Source organism: Diplotaxodon limnothrissa, linkage group LG3, assembly GCF_057381915.1.
Source record: "Diplotaxodon limnothrissa isolate DT_005_m linkage group LG3, D_limnothrissa_male_GT1.1, whole genome shotgun sequence".
Classification (NCBI taxonomy): domain Eukaryota; kingdom Metazoa; phylum Chordata; class Actinopteri; order Cichliformes; family Cichlidae; genus Diplotaxodon; species Diplotaxodon limnothrissa.
In genome coordinates, this window is record NC_140598.1 from 63,125,449 (window position 1) to 63,141,212 (window position 15,764).

The window sequence follows — 15,764 nt, forward strand, 5'->3', positions numbered from 1 at the left end:
ATAATGCAATTCTTCCATGGCCACTTCAAAAGTGAAGTCATTTCCATAGTCTCCTAATTTGAAATACCTAACTTCTGTCAGAGATATTATAGGTAATTGTTACCATAATTACAAATGATCTGTTTTTAAATGAGTAAGATGTTTGAATGTCATTTAGGCTCACTCACGCGGTAGATTGATAGGTGTGCTAGCCAATACCCGCTAATAGCTGTCTGCTAGGCCTCAGTTTTGTGAGCAAAGTGATGCTATTTTGTCTTATTTGTGTTACTAATTACAACGTTTCTTTGTTCTACTGGTTTATGCTAATTTATGAACCAAGCATGGTAATATAGTTTAGCCATATACAATCAGTTGTGATCACTTAAAAAACATCCATATTTTCAAACTGCTAACACTGAAAATATATAGTATACAGACTTGGAGGCAATGTGCCATAACATAATATGTTACTATGTCAAAAATGACACTTTTTGTTAACACAGTAATAGAATGTGATATATTATAATGCAGATTACTCTACTAAATTCAGAAATAGGAAGTTACAATAAGAATGATATGATTAGGTTTTTCAATTATCTGCACAATCAATAGATAGTAAGGGGGGAAAAAACATCAAACGTGTATTTTTCATCCTGCGTTTATGTGCAGGGAGACAGAAAAAGGTGGTCCAGTCTAACGTTTGAGGAGTGGTGATATTGATATTACTTTTATCTTTATTGCACAAAAGGACACGAGTTTCTACGTAAAGTGCACATTGCATCTAGAACAGAAACAGCCACCGGCATTACACTGGCTCTTTGCAAGTATCCGCACACACAGCGTGCTAACACAAAGCTAACAAAGAACCCAGAGTGAATGTATGTCAACGCCAGCCCAGGAGCCAGAGCCCGATCTTCAAAGAGTAAAAAATCAATGCAGTCATCAACAGAGTTGTCTCACTGTAGCTTCTATTTCTGCACGTTCCTGCAGTTTAATAACAGACACAGTTGCTATGAAGCATCTTTGTGTTGTTGTTTGTATTTTAAAAGACTGGACATGCGCATGACAGAGATTTGTGTCAGTCAGCTATGTGACAGTGTATTTCTGGTAGTACAGTGGGTGACATCACAGTGGTTATATGCATATATAGTCTATGTTAAAAATACCACATGAAACATTTCTGTTATGCTTTCTCTTCCTTTTCTACATGTTGAACCATATGGTGTTAATTAAAAACAAAACACCTCTACCATGATTAAATAGATCTCCTTATGCTGTTTTGTTTGCATGACATTGCATAACGACACAAGCTGTACAAAATAAAGCACTAAATCTCTCAGTTTTTATCCATATGAACACTGAAAAAATCACAAAAAAAACACCAATCTAAACATTATACAATATGACCAAAGATACGTTTATTGTAAAGTCTGTGAAGGCTCCGTCTGCAAGTTTATTCTTGTTCATAAACATTACGGTGACAAACTCAAGAGGTGAGACCTGGCTACCAAACATGCATAATACATTCAGACCTTCAAAGAATGCTAATGTTAACTAGCCAATGCTAACGGTGAACATTTACATATGCTGCAGGTTGCAAAGCACCTTTGCTGGTAGAATAACATTAATTGAGTGATGAGTAAATTATTCAGTAGTACTCATGTGATTGGTCACATGTACAGGCAGAGCCTGCCATAATGTAAACTGGATGTGCATTTTCTTCAGTAAATCTGCATAACTTGCTCTTTGAAGTAAAGTTTTTCAAATCTGCTTTGATTACCTCCTTTCTAGATCGTCTCATAGACCTAAATGAACCCTACAGGGGGCACTGAGCATGTGATCTTTCAGTCATTCTGAGTGACCAATCAAAAACAGTCTTGTCTCTGATAAGTAGAGAACGTAAAGACCTTCTCTCAATGATCCACAGCAATTTGAACAAAATGACACCCCCGCTGTTATCCTTCTATGTGACATATCTACTCTCAGGATCAATAGGTAAGTTGCAACTTAAATAATTTTGTTGACAGCTACACAATGTCTCTCATACATTCCAATACTTATCCAGTTATTATATTAAGTTCACTGTGTATTTTCTTTTATTTTCAGTTCATTTGGCAGCTCTGAAGCTATCACCATCATTCAATATTACATTTGTTAAAGCTGGTCAGGATTTAACTTTAAACTGTTCATTCAATCAAACTACTGTTGCAGTGATGTTTTACTGGTATAAGCAACCTCTGGGACAGAAACCACAGCTGGTGTCGAAATTCTATAAGCATGACAAAGATGGCACTTTCACTGATGAATTTAAGAATGAGTCTCGCTTTGAACTGGAAACTATGAACTATAAAAACAACTTGAAGATCTCAAAAGCACAAATGTCAGACTCTGCTGCTTACTACTGCATAAGTGGCTATTCATATGTGTATGAATTTTTGGAGGGGATTATCATCCAAGTGAAGGATTCAGATTTGGTTTTCCAAGCTTCAGTTCACCAATCAACACCTGAGACCATCCAGTCTGGAGGCTCTGTGATGCTGAACTGTACAGTGCACGCTGGAACCTGTAGTGAAAAACACAGTGTTTACTGGTTCAAAAACTCTGAAGAATCTCACCCTGGACTCATCTACACCCACGGAGGCAGAAATGATCAATGTGAGAGGAATCGCAGCTCACAGACCCAAACCTGTGTGTACAACCTGCGAATGGAGAGTCTCAATCGGTCTCACGCTGGGACCTACTACTGTGCCGTGGCTTCATGTGGACACATACTGTTTGGAAATGGGGCCAAGCTGAACATTGAGGGTAGCTACCGCTCCTGCCTCTTTTGTTAAACAGTAACAATAGTTTCTAATCAAATATGATGTATGTGGTGTCTTTTAATGTCTGGTTCTCTACAGAAGAGGGGGAATCTTTTATCTATGTGTACGCCTTGAGCGGAGCTTTGGCGTTCAACTCAAGTCTGTTGGTTTTCCTGGCTTATGCAGCCTATACCTTGTACAAGAGAAAAAACTGCAAATGCACAGGTGGGTTAACTGACTTCTTTACATTTTACTGAATGCAATAACAAGGAAGAAAGACATTAATAAGTTGTTAAGTAGTCATAATGCTCATTGTTACATTAACTGAAGACATCAACTGGTGTTTCTTCAGCACACTTGGTTGAAATTTTTGGTCGACTCGCTTAAAGTCCAGATAATGTGTACAACAAGTACATTTCTTTCTTTCATTTTTCTTTTTAACAAAGTCATTTCATAAATATGTTTACTACACAAATGCAATTTGTACCTTTTCTTATTGTCAATTGCAAAGATGTAAAAAAAATTTCTTAAATGTAGTTATTTATTTATTTTGTTTACTGGAATGAAATGAATTAGCTCAGGACATACCTAATTTATTATTAAGTCATCGGTGGTTTACTGAAACAATCTTAGTGCTTCAGTTGTTCAGTATATTAAAGTGTCCTCTGCAATTCTGTGTTGACTACATATGGAGAGTCATTTTGTCGTGACTGCGCCAACTGAGTTAAAAGAATGATCATTTTTTTCTTTCTTTTTTATAAACAGACCCTCGCGCGGAGTCTTCAGGGACCTCGGATCCAAATGGAGACGTAAGGTTTTGTGTAATGTTCTAATTTTTAAAAAAATATCAGTGAATAAATTAACTGTTTTTCGAGACCTTACAATGGAAGGAAAAAAACACAGAATGAAGAGCACCTTAACAATTCGATGCATTGCAGTATTACATATTCTTGCGAAGGTCTCAATGTCCAGTTTTCACTTGGAGTTCTGTTGTTTTGAAATTAATTTTATTATAAGTGAGGTTTTCTTTTAATGTGCCATCCAGTGGTTATGCTCGCTGGTTCAAGGGTAACATTTTTCTTTCTTTTTTTCTAAACAGGCATCTCAAGATGCAGACCATCTCCATTATGCTGCTTTGAAGGTAAACAAGGCCACCAGATCAAGAAGGCAGCAAGAGGACACCCTTAGCCAATGTGTTTATTCTAGTGTGAAGCAATAAAGTTGGACATGTTTTCTTTGTAGTCTCTGTGAGAAAAATGACACATTTTTTGCTTTTTTGTTTGTGTGGTTTTCTCCTCCTAAACTAAATGTAAATCTGTGCCTTACAAAATAAACAGACATGTTTGCTTAACTGCAGCTGAGCCAGGTTCTTTTGTCAAAGGTGTGATATTTCCATTGTCGCTGTACTTACATTGCATTCACGATGTACAGCAAGCGACATACACACAGTTGTGTGTATGCACACAATGCACCTTTGTGTTGCAGAGCTTAAGATCTGAACAGCCCTCTATATTTCACAAAGCCTGCGCATAATTAGCACTTCACCCTCTAGTTCAACACACATTATTTGATTCTAGATCTATTTTTGAATGAAACACTCTGATTAACACAATCTGAGTCAGGAGGAAACAACCGGCATGGCACTGCAGATGTGACGCATACAACACAGTCTTCTTCCAGGTGTGGTAGGTTGCAAAGCGGCAACCATTTCACAACAACAAATCCCGCCTTATTGCAAAGTCTAAAATGATTATGTGACATACACAAATCTTCCAGATTATCTGCCCTAAATGTATCGATGGCATCTGAAAGCCTTTGCAGGTTGTTTACTCTAAATGTGTCGTCTGCGCACAGCAGAGCTGAGGGAGTCTTTTTTCAGCGTCTGTGTGGTTGATAGGCAAAAACATAGCTGTCAGTATACTTCAGCCATGCACTCCTGTAGGACCCTTTGCACTCTTTGTGGTCTCAAACAGGAAGTCTCTGCATTGTTTTTGTACATTGCAGCCACACAGTTTAACTCGGCTTACCAATTACTCTTTTAGGTAGTTAAAAAAAGACAACAATCTGGTAATTACAATAGTTTGTTTGCAGTTTCCCTGATGAGCAAGTGCCCTGTACTAATAAAATAGCTAATATCATTAATAGTCATTTTAATAGCTAACATTTGTGCATACTGCACACTCTGTGCATGTATAATATAAGTAAACATTACCACCAACTGCAAATATCAGCTATTTAGAGATTAGCCTGAGCTTCTTTTAATGACTCCCAGCAAATCTATTTGTGCTCCGCCCCATATATCAGCTCTTAAACATGAGTCCTTCATATATGAAGCAGTGAATACCCCTGTAAAATTTGCATAATGTAAAAAATATATATTTTATATATTTACTAATGTTATCTTGACATAACGGTTTTCATATTCATATTACCATATTCTTCTAGGACTCATTGGTTACCTCTTCAGGTTTTCTGTCTGTGTTAGCGCTGGCACTTGTGCAGAGTATTAAAAGAAAGTGTTGCCCACAATTAGCTAACATAGACACACCCAGCTGTTGCTAATACATTTAATATAAAATCAGATTTTTCTTTATGGACCAAGACTTTTTTTGTTACTGGAGAAGATAATGCAGGGGTATAATTATGCAGAGGTGCAATACATGAAAATAGTTAACGTACCATTCATTGTTACAGTTTGTCATTTTCTGATATGTTGTGATCAAAAACAGCAATTTACAGAACATCAAGTAATGAAAGTAACAATAGTTAAAGCAATGTCATAGTGTACCTGATTACATTTAAGTTGAAATTAAAGGGACAGAAATCGGTGTGGAACATCACAAGTCTTGATGCTCCTAGGCGTTACTTCTCGTTAGCCAATCAAATGCAGTCCACTCAGAGGAATAAAGAGCTTGGTGAGAGTCAGTACATTCAACAGGATACGATGTGGACACGATGATGCCTTTAAAGTTTGCTTTGTGTCTAACATGCCTGGCACTGGGTAGTGTAGGTAAGTTGTCTCTTCTAAATACAGCTGTATAGAACGCATATATATACTGATATACACAATCTTTTAAAATCAGTGTTTTTTTTCCTCTTCAGCTCAGAAGACTAACCTGAAATCCTCAGTTTATGTGCGTCAAGAAAGTGGTTTTGTGTCGCCTAGCGTTGGTGACAAAGTGACTTTGCAATGTTTCTACGAAGAAGACGCAGTGATGTTTTACTGGTATAAACAATCTCTGGGACAGAATCCAAAGCTTGTGTCTAAATTTTATAAACATGAAAAAAATGGCACGTTTTACAGTGAGTTTGAAAACAATTCTCGTTTCTCACTAGACACTGGAAATGGTAACAATCACTTGATCATTTCAGATCTACAGATTTCAGACTCAGCTACTTATTACTGCATTGGTATCTATGTATACGATTTTGAATTTTCTGAAGGTGTTACTGTCAGTGTAGAGGGTTCAGGGATAAACATCCAAACTTTGCTCCATCAGTCTGAGACGATGGTTCCATCCGAAACCATTGAGCCTGGAGGCTCTGCTCTGAACTGTATTATACACAAACATACCTATGATGGAGGCCACAGAGTTTACTGGTTCCAGGATTCTGTCGAATCTCATCCTGGACTCATTTATGCCAACGGAGTCAGGAGTGATGAGTATGAGAAGAGGCCTACGACACAAACACACACCTGCTTCTACAACTTACCCATGAAAAGTCCTAATCTCTCTGATGCTTCGAGCTACTGTGCTGTTGCCTCATGTGGACACATACTGTTTGGAGACCGGGAAGAGCTCCATTTAGAGCGTAAGTAGCAATACAAAATCCGTTTCATATTTGCATGACTGTGACTGTTTTACACACAAAGCATGTTCAAAAATGTTTGCTTTACTCATCTTAACTTGCAGATGAGCACTCTGTTGTCTTGGTGTATTTCCTGAGTGGAGCGTTGATATTTACCATTATCCTGCTGCTTATGCTGTCATATGCAGCACTGAGAATTAATATCAAAATGAAACGCCAAAGTTCAGGTAGGCTGTGGTTACTTTTCACCCATGTTTAGGTAGCATATACAGTCATAAAGACTTAAAAAGCAACTTTGTCTCCAACCTTCATAACCAGACTCTCAAGCAAGATCTGCAAATGCCTCAACTCCAAATACAGAAGTGAGTACTAATCTGCCAGTCTAACTGTATGTAGATAGACAGAAGTAGGGTACACCAGTTTTCTAGTTTGTGATGTTGCAATCTTTGCATTTCTACTATCTTAAGCAACAGAAAATTATGTTTGGACCTATGTTTACTAAAAATAATCTTTAAAAACAAATAAGAGGAAACATTGGTAGATACAGTTATGGCTTCCATCAACATAATGACCAACCATTGGAAGTTATCAAGTTTGACAAAGTGGAAGATATCAGTAATACTGTATATGGACAAAAGTACTGGGCCATCTAAACATTAGAACCAGAAGAGTTGCTCGGCTATAACAAAACATGCCATGAAGCTCCCGGTGCAGTTTTTGTGTTGATGTAAATACCAGAGGAGGTTTGAAACTCTGCAGTTATTAGGTCAGCAGAGAGTTGGCAACTTTGACACATTTCTGTGGTACAAGGAGACGTGAGACACAATATAAATGTATACATATTGCAAATGAAGTCTGGTATGAACTGTGAGATTCCCACCATCAACTGCACCTGCCTGCTACTGAATGCAAAGCAGAGCATTTGATGATGCATTTATTCTTCCAGGTGTGTAGATGTCCTTAGCAATGTGCCATTATGTTGTAGTGGCAATAAAGATTAATAAAGTACTAATTTTAAATTCTTATGTTATTATCAGGGTAACCAAGATTCAGACAACCTCCATTATGCTGCTTTGAGGGACCACAAGGTCAACCGATCCAAGAGACAAAGAGACAACACAAACACCGAATGTGTGTACTCCAGTGTCAAACAGTAAACCTGGAATTTCATTTGTAGCCATGTTGTCCTGTAAGAAGAACTGTGTCTTTAAAGCATTTGTTTTTTGTTTGTTTTTTCGATTTGTTGATTGTTGAAGCATTGTTGTAATATATTGTGTATGGTAAGAAGAGAACTACAAGCCAGAGATAAAGAAAGGTAAAAGAGAAAGATTGCTACATAAAAGCCAGTAGAACTGTGAGGAACATAAGCTAGCAAGCTCATATTACAAATATTACAAACTCAGTAATGCAAAAGGATCATAAACAGAACGTCTCTGCAGTCTCTAAGTGTGGCCTTCAGAGATGAGACTGCACGCACAGAAACAGCAGGCCTGTGCCTTCTCATAGCAGTGTTGTGGTAAGCAGGCACTTAACTTCTAAATATGCAGTTACGCTGAACATGACAGGAAACAATTTATCAGTGATAATCTTCTGATAATTTAAGACATGTCATACATCTTTCACAACTGCATTTGCAGAATGTTGTTCCATTTGGTGTTGTTTGCACACCTGAAACCAGAGAAGTGAGACTCTGTATGTAGCTTCTGTGTGGTCAACAGTCAAATGACTGACTTTCAAAGTGCTTTGAAGAACACCTAGCTCACTTTGTCTTTCTGGTTTCAGACAGGAAGTGTCTGCAGTGTGTTTATGGACTGCAGCCATGCAGTATTAATGATGCTCAAGTTTCTTCAGTAGACTACATCAAAATATTAAAATAAATCAAAATGCAATCAATCACATTGTCTTTGTTTTATTCATTTTATTCAAATAGGATGCACTCTATAACTATATTGCTTCTTACCCACACAAAACCAGTGAAGCCCAAGCTCTTGTGGCCTTTCAGTCAATAAGGTTCACACACATTTTAACTAACACAATTCTATGACAGACATGAAAAATAAAATAAATGTAAATGAAATGTAAATAAAAATAAATGTAATTTGGTGCAATATAAACATTTCCTTATGGCTAAAACATGAACCAAATATCAAAAACCGTTATGTCCATGGCCCCACTGCTTTTTTAATATCCTTTTTTTTTGGCTTTTAGCCTTTACTAGAGGACAGTGAATACGAATGCAGGACGTTTTTGACCTCCTTAACCAGAAGAACTGTATTGAGATCCAGTATGACCCCAATTAACATAAATGACTGAGACTTAGTGAGTGAGAGTTCAATAAAAGTGACAGTAGCTGTAGGAGGCAGCTGTGTGAGAGACAACAAGAGTGAACTACCAACCACTACACCTACCAATGTGATGACGCCTCAATTAAATCGTCTTTGTAAAATTTTGTAACATCACCTTTCTAGTTGTACCTCCATTGCTAGACTCTGGTAGAAAACAGATATGAAGATGCAGGTCGTTACACGTGTCAACAGGGTGGAAAAGTCAGTGATGGGGACGAAAGCTGATCTGTTTGCAGCTGCAGTACTTCCTTCTCTCCTATACTCAAAATTCAATTTTTTATCGCGCAATGTTCAGTCCTTGAGTCTTTTCAAGGAATATACGCTTGATATTATTTAATTTACATCTAGTCAACATGCAAGCTTCAACTCATGGCTCTCAGTGTGGGATAGCGTCGCTTTCATGACATTGCTGTTAATGTTTAAACAGCAAGTTTCAGGTCTGGGCAATTGGATTTTCACAGATTTTCCATTAATTTTCTGGATTTTTCATGTTATTTAAGTTTTTTTTATCACCAAACGCACCACTTTGATTCAGATTCATATATCTCAACGATTGCAGCAAGTCCATTTATAGCCCCCATTGGGTGGACATTGATGGTTGTATTGTGAGTAAGTCACATGATGCCCTCATGTGGGGGTGGCTGTAGCTCAGACGGTAGAGCAGGTCATCTACTGATCAGAAGGCTTCCCCTAGTCTGCATGCCAAATATCCTTGAGCAAGATACTAACACCAAATTGCATGCATCAGAGTATGAGTGTGTGTGTGAATGTTACTTAGAAAGCACCTAGGAAAATGTGCTTGTGCGAATATGGGTGTGAATGCACAAGTTGTGTAAAGCACTTTGAGTGCCCAGAAGAGTAGAAAAGCGCTATATAAGAACCAGTCCATTTACGATTATTGCCCTAATTTTCCCCAGTGGCCACTCATATTATTGCAACCGAAAAGACAATGAAAAGATGTATATAAACTACTAACAGAACAGAAGCCTAGAAAATCGAATTTTGATGATGCAGCATTTCTCTCTAAGCATGCTAGACAATTAGAAATGTGAAGGTGGGACCAGCAAGAGAAACACTGAAACATATCCAAATGTATGAATGACGGGAAGTTAAAAATAAGAAATATGATCTCTTCATAGAGCATTTAAAAAGGATATGGCTCACTGAAGTAAGAAAACTTGCATCACCAGATATGGCATACACACAACCACTACAATAACTAATGTCTGTGGCGTCTTTCAATCAGATCTTGGTTCATTTCACTGTTCTTAAGACAATAAGTAGCGCTAAATTACTTTTCACACTAACCGGAAACATCCTAACCTTGGCCAAGTTTGCTCTCACTCACATTATTGATTTTTGGGGTTTTAATGGTTAAAATAATGTAATACTATAACTCTGGTATTGTTTTCCACATCTCTTGCTGCGAGAACCAAAATTCATAATGAAGGGGGCGTTAAACTTTTTGTACCCTGTTTCAAAAGTAGTTCAGAGTCACTTTGGTTAGCCAATCAAACGGAGCCTTGTCTCTAAGACTAGAGGACGTATGGAGGTTTTCTACATTGGTCAAGACCTTTTGATCACAATGACATCTCTGAATTTTGCTTTGATTTGCCTGGTCTTCTGGAAAATTGGTAAGTTGGGAATACCTTAAATTCTTAAAAATATAAATTAAATCTCACTTATAGAGTGATTAGGCTTTTATTGTGATTTTAAGTGCAAACATTCATGGTGTTCTCTTTACAGACCGGGTAACTAATATTCAGCTCTCCTCAAATGTTCGTCAAGAGAGCGGCTTTATATCAGCTAATGTTGGGGACAATGTAACTTTGTTACTACGAAGGTGATGTTGCAGCTATGTTTTACTGGTACAAACAAACCCTGGGACAAAAGCCAAAGCTCATCTCTAGCTTCTACAAACATGACAAAAATGGCACTTTTAGCGAGGATTTCAAGAACAATCCAAGATTTTCTTTGGACAGTAAAAATGGAAAGAACCACTTGACAATCTGGAATTTACAAATGTCTGACTCAGCAACGTATTACTGCATAAGCTGCTATGCTTACAAGTTTGAATTTGCAGAGGGCACCACAATCCATGTGAAGGGTTCGGATTTGAACCTTCAAACTTCAGTCCATCAGCTGTCTTCTGCAACCGTCCAGCTAGGAGCCTCTTTGACTCTGAACTGTACAGTCCACACTGGGACTTGTGATGAAGAACACAGTGTTTACTGGTTCAAAAGCTCAGAAAAATCCCATCCAGGACTCATTCACACCCATGGAGGCAGGAACAATCGCTGCGAGAGGAAAGCTAACACACAAACAAACACGTGTGTCTACAATTTGCCAATAAAGAGCTTGAATTTGTCTGATAATGGGATGTATTACTGTGCTGTTGCCTCTTGTGGACACATACTGTTTGGTAATGGGACCAAGCTGGGCTCGGAGGGTAAGTGGCATTCTAGTAGCCTGTCTCACATTTGCTAAACAGTCTTTAATACTCTCTCATTCAGCTTTTAATGGAAACATATTAACAACACTGATGGTTGATGGATGTTTGGTTCTCTACAGATGAGGTGACCTTTCCTGACTTTCTTGTGCATGTTTTAAGTGGAGTCTTGGCATTCACCACCACTTTGAGTCTTTTAATGGGTTTTCTAGTGTGGAAGATGAATAAAGGTAACCAGTCACTTACACTTGCAGTCAGTCCAAACATGGTTAGATATAGTGCACAAAAAACAGTTGCAAGGGTGTATGAAAGGGCACATGTGGCTTACAGTGTAAAGTGCTTTGATTTGTTAGTAAGACTGGATACACATTATATAAGTACCAAACTATAATATTGTTTTCTTGAACAGCGTGTATTTACAGACAAAGGCTTTTATATTTTTTGTGTTTCACAATAGAGTCACAAGCAAGATGTTCAGATGCAGCTAATGCAGAGGTGACTATATTTTTTGATATATATCAAATTATCTTTTGAACAGCTACCAATACATATATTACACTGTAGCACTTGATTTTTTTTCTGTAACATTTATTGACTCGTGTATTTTTGTACCAGGGATACCAAGATGCAGACAACCTTCACTATGCTGCCGTACAGACACAAAAGTCCAACCGGCAAAGGAGGCAGATGAATGACACCATGAATCACTGTGTGTACTCCAGTGTAAGGCAGCAGATTTGAACCTGTTTCATCTAGACTTTGTTTCAGCGTAAGATGTGGTTTTGTTAGCGTGTGTTTTGAGATCTGTTGTGAAGATAATCAGTACAAAGCCTTGGTTACAAAGGTGCTACATTTCCATTATCAGTATACTTGTTGATTCTCAGGGGTAAGAAAAACAGTGAGAAAACATGTTACTTTACGAAGCCAACCTTTCTGAACATGTGCATAACACACTGTGCCACATCACCATAAATATAAGCCAGTTTATGTCACAAGAAATACAATGTACAATGTAATGAGTGCTCTCTACTGGGGAATATCTGTTTATCTTTTCATATTGTGGTTACATATTTAAGAATCTTTTTATAGCTTAGATTAAGGTCTGAAGTTTAAAAAAAGTCATAAAGTTAAATCTCTATATGTCTGGGTGATTCAAAGATAAAACAAACAACAAAAACAAACCATCTGCTCTTTTGTTTTTGTGTCTGTGTAGTTGCAAACAGGAAGCCTCCACTACTTTTCCACCATTGCAGCCGTATACTGGCTAAAACAACAAGGTTAATGCAATTAGCACTTTTGAACTAACTCTGCTGAAAGTTTGCAGCACGGCTATTTTTCCATAGTGTAGTGGTTTACGTGTTCAACGGGTGAAAGATTTCCGGTTCGATTCCAGGAGGAGAGATGAATGGAGTATTTCTCTGAAATTGCAAAAGTTAGAAAAAATTAAAATGGAGCTACCTACTTGTGAATAAATGATCTGCCAAAAGTAGCATGATCTCTATGAAGGGCCTTCTTGCTGTGCTGGTGTATTTTGCACGGTTTTAATGGAATTTTCTGACAAATAAAATATATTACACACCATACAAGATGCTTATTTGGGTTATTTTCTTTCCTGCTGACTGTTTGGAAGATATCTGTGTCTTTGTGTTGCACCTGTACAATTTATGAATACAGCTTGCTAACATTAGCTGGCAATTCAGCACTCCACCCTGATATGACTGAAATAACTGATATACAAGACTTGGTAAGTCTTAAATCTTTGTTTTTCCCCATTAGCTGCCTGTCCTCATAAACACACCAAAATGGTCTTTTTTAAATTCTACATAACTTACAAATCTTATCTTGTATAACAAAGACATAGAACTCAAGACTTCTTGGTTTAAGAAGCAGTGATTGTGTGTTACAGTGATGTTACCCACTGGCTTGTGTGGATTACTTTGGTATTTTGGATGTTGCCATGTTTTTTAAAACATCAAAACACATATTTGGACCAGAGACCAGAGAGTAGAGCTTTTGAGGGAAAAGGCTTCGAGCATGGAGGGCCGCACGCGCTTACAAAACACTGATATCATGTTATTCTTTGTGATCTTTTCTTAAATTATGTCTTTAAAGTTAGTTTAAATAGTGGCGGTTAATTAAACGAGATTTATTAAAATATTAAATACCTGAGTCAGAACGTTACACGCGGATCACCTTAAGAGTCTGGGAAACTTTGTAGCTGCCTAACTTTTTTTTTTTGAATGTTCTAGCTCCGTTGATTTGACACATTGGAATGTGTCAAAAAAGGGGGGGAAGGTTGAGCTTTAACATCAAACAAGGATTATTTGAACATTTTATAACTTCATTTGTGTCTTTAATACCTTAGGAATGGTAAAGCTTAAGCTAATAGCGGTCCGAGAAGACGGACCTTTTAGAGAATCAGTGAAAAAGCATAAACTATCACTTTCATGTTTAATCATTACTCATTGAAATGAACTGAATAGCGTTTAGAAGATTTGTTAATTTTTTGTCTTTTGTTAAAAAGAGGGGTTTCAATAATTTTCAGACACACCTTGCAAATGTGCTTATAACGAGTTGGCACTCGGCCTTTTGAAGGTCAGAAGCTTCGTTCGGCGTGACTGTCCGGACTGATAAAGTGTAGGAAATGCCTTGAGTGCAGAGGGCTAAATGCAAACACGCTTACACACACATAAGATATGATTAGAATAAGTCCCTGGGACATTCTGAATGTTTAGACCAATTCTGAATCACTAGAAGGTCAGTAGATAACAACATTAGATTATTAGGGTTAGGAAGAGGGGTGTTTTGGTTTTCTGTCTCTTACAGAGAAAGGAACAGACACCAGACGAGGTCACAGAGATGCGAGGATCCTCCGTAGCAGAGTCAGACACAGTGACTGCCGAGACATCAACTGGGTCCAAGGGTCATGGCGTTTGGGCTCCAGCTAGTCACCACAAAAGGATGGATCCCATAAACACAGCAATAACCATGAAGGGGTTGGCGGAAATCCGGGAACACCAGACCAACGAAGTTCGAGAGGCTTTTGGGCAAAAAGGGGACACCTTCCTGTTCCTTTTTCTGGAGAATACACAGATCGTTGTTTGAAATCGGGGCAGAATAATCCCCTGATCTGTGTTACGACTGAAGGGTTGTCTAACCCCTAAGGTTGAAGAATGAAGAGCAGAGGATCACCCAACTGGACGACACTGGTAGCTGCAGCAATAGAATAAAGGCTGAAAGCAGTGGGAGACAAGGAGAGTGTCATCTGGACCTGCTACTGTTGGAATCATAGTTTTTCTTGCATCTGAATTGCGCAAACACAGAGGTCATCCCACATATGGTTCGCCCCTCAGGGGGACAAAGGACCTCAGGAGTGAGAAGAGATGAACCCGGCCACACTGAATTGAAGGGTGTTTGTGAGGTCATTATTCTAATGACCTCATCAGGGGGAATTGTTAGATTATAATATTATTTTATGCCATGTTATACCCCTAATTAAAGATTGTGAATTATTATGTAGTTTTAGTTTGCATTATTCTCCTGAATTAGAAGAAGCTGATAACTATTACATTAGTTAAACTGATTTGCATTACATTAAATTGCTGACTTGTTGTGAATGAATGATATTGTTTTATGATGCATTATATTGCTGAGTTATAAGAAATACTGTTCGCAGAAGGTTATTGTCTAATTTGTCTGAGTAGAAGAGAACAGAGTGTGCTGGAGTTTTCTGCCCCATTTCAGCAGGAGCAGATAAACAGGGAGCCAAGGTCGTAGCTCAGGCGCTGTGTGAGAGAGAGCATGTGAATGTTTAGGCTTTTTATGATAAGGTGGAGGCACCAGAGGCTATAAAAGTTTGAGCAATGCTCCACCATTTTGAGATTTTGAGGCTGTCTGCATCAGTGTCCATCTCCCACGCGTGTGTTCATTAAAATCATCGTTTGACTCAACCCGGCCGGACCAGTGTTGTTATTGTGGTTTTTTTCTCTTGTCTCCATCCCCAATATTTTGAACCTTAACAGGAGTTACCAGCTTAGTAAGTCTAAGGGGTTGAACAAACTGAATACCCAAAATCTTGAAGTAAACATTAAACAAGAAAAAACTATAAATACCTGTCACTCAATATAGTCACACCTCTTTTTTATGCATACACATGTGCATAGATTTATTATGCTTAAGAAAATGTGTTCACAAAAAATTCCACCCCGTCATAGTTTCTTCTGTAAACACAAGGTCAAACTCAAGCAATCATTTCAGTGAGACTTATGTTAGCCAAGTTAAACTGTAGTGGTCTTTGTGGGTTTCAGAAGAATGAAGAGGTGTAAGTACTTTAGTGGGGAGTCAGTCTTAAAGAAAACTGCATTAAACCACAAAGTAAAT

At 38.0% G+C, this 15,764-nt stretch overlaps 1 protein-coding gene and 2 pseudogenes across 2 annotated transcripts; all 3 read left to right on the forward strand.

Annotated features, from left to right (window-relative positions):
- The first annotated feature begins 1,919 nt into the window (after positions 1 to 1,919).
- Positions 1,920 to 3,999, forward strand: LOC146636849 (uncharacterized; annotated as a pseudogene).
- Positions 4,000 to 5,735: 1,736 nt separating this feature from the next.
- On the forward strand, positions 5,736 to 7,747 carry LOC146636850 (uncharacterized). 2 transcript variants are annotated; one of them, XM_085351084.1, is made up of 5 exons: positions 5,736 to 5,813; positions 5,891 to 6,593; positions 6,695 to 6,817; positions 6,909 to 6,952; positions 7,628 to 7,747. In XM_085351084.1, exons 1-5 carry the CDS (start codon positions 5,736 to 5,738, stop codon positions 7,745 to 7,747), a joined length of 1,068 nt encoding a protein of 355 aa, XP_085207210.1. The 2 variants fall into 2 exon arrangements, with proteins under 2 accessions (XP_085207210.1, XP_085207211.1); XM_085351085.1 differs by having other exon boundaries at positions 5,736 to 5,790; positions 5,883 to 6,593; positions 6,695 to 6,811.
- Positions 7,748 to 10,481: 2,734 nt separating this feature from the next.
- LOC146636851 (uncharacterized) lies at positions 10,482 to 12,125 on the forward strand (annotated as a pseudogene).
- Positions 12,126 to 15,764: the final 3,639 nt, after the last annotated feature.

Coding starts and splice junctions, on each gene's coding strand:
- LOC146636850 (XM_085351084.1), top strand. CDS start 5,736: ATGATGCCTTTAAAGTTTGCTTTGTGTCTAACATGCCTGGCACTGGGT. Junction 6,818..6,908: donor AATGAAACGCCAAAGTTCAG/GTAGGCTGTGGT, acceptor CTTCATAACCAG/ACTCTCAAGCAAGATCTGCA. Junction 6,953..7,627: donor CCTCAACTCCAAATACAGAA/GTGAGTACTAAT, acceptor TGTTATTATCAG/GGTAACCAAGATTCAGACAA.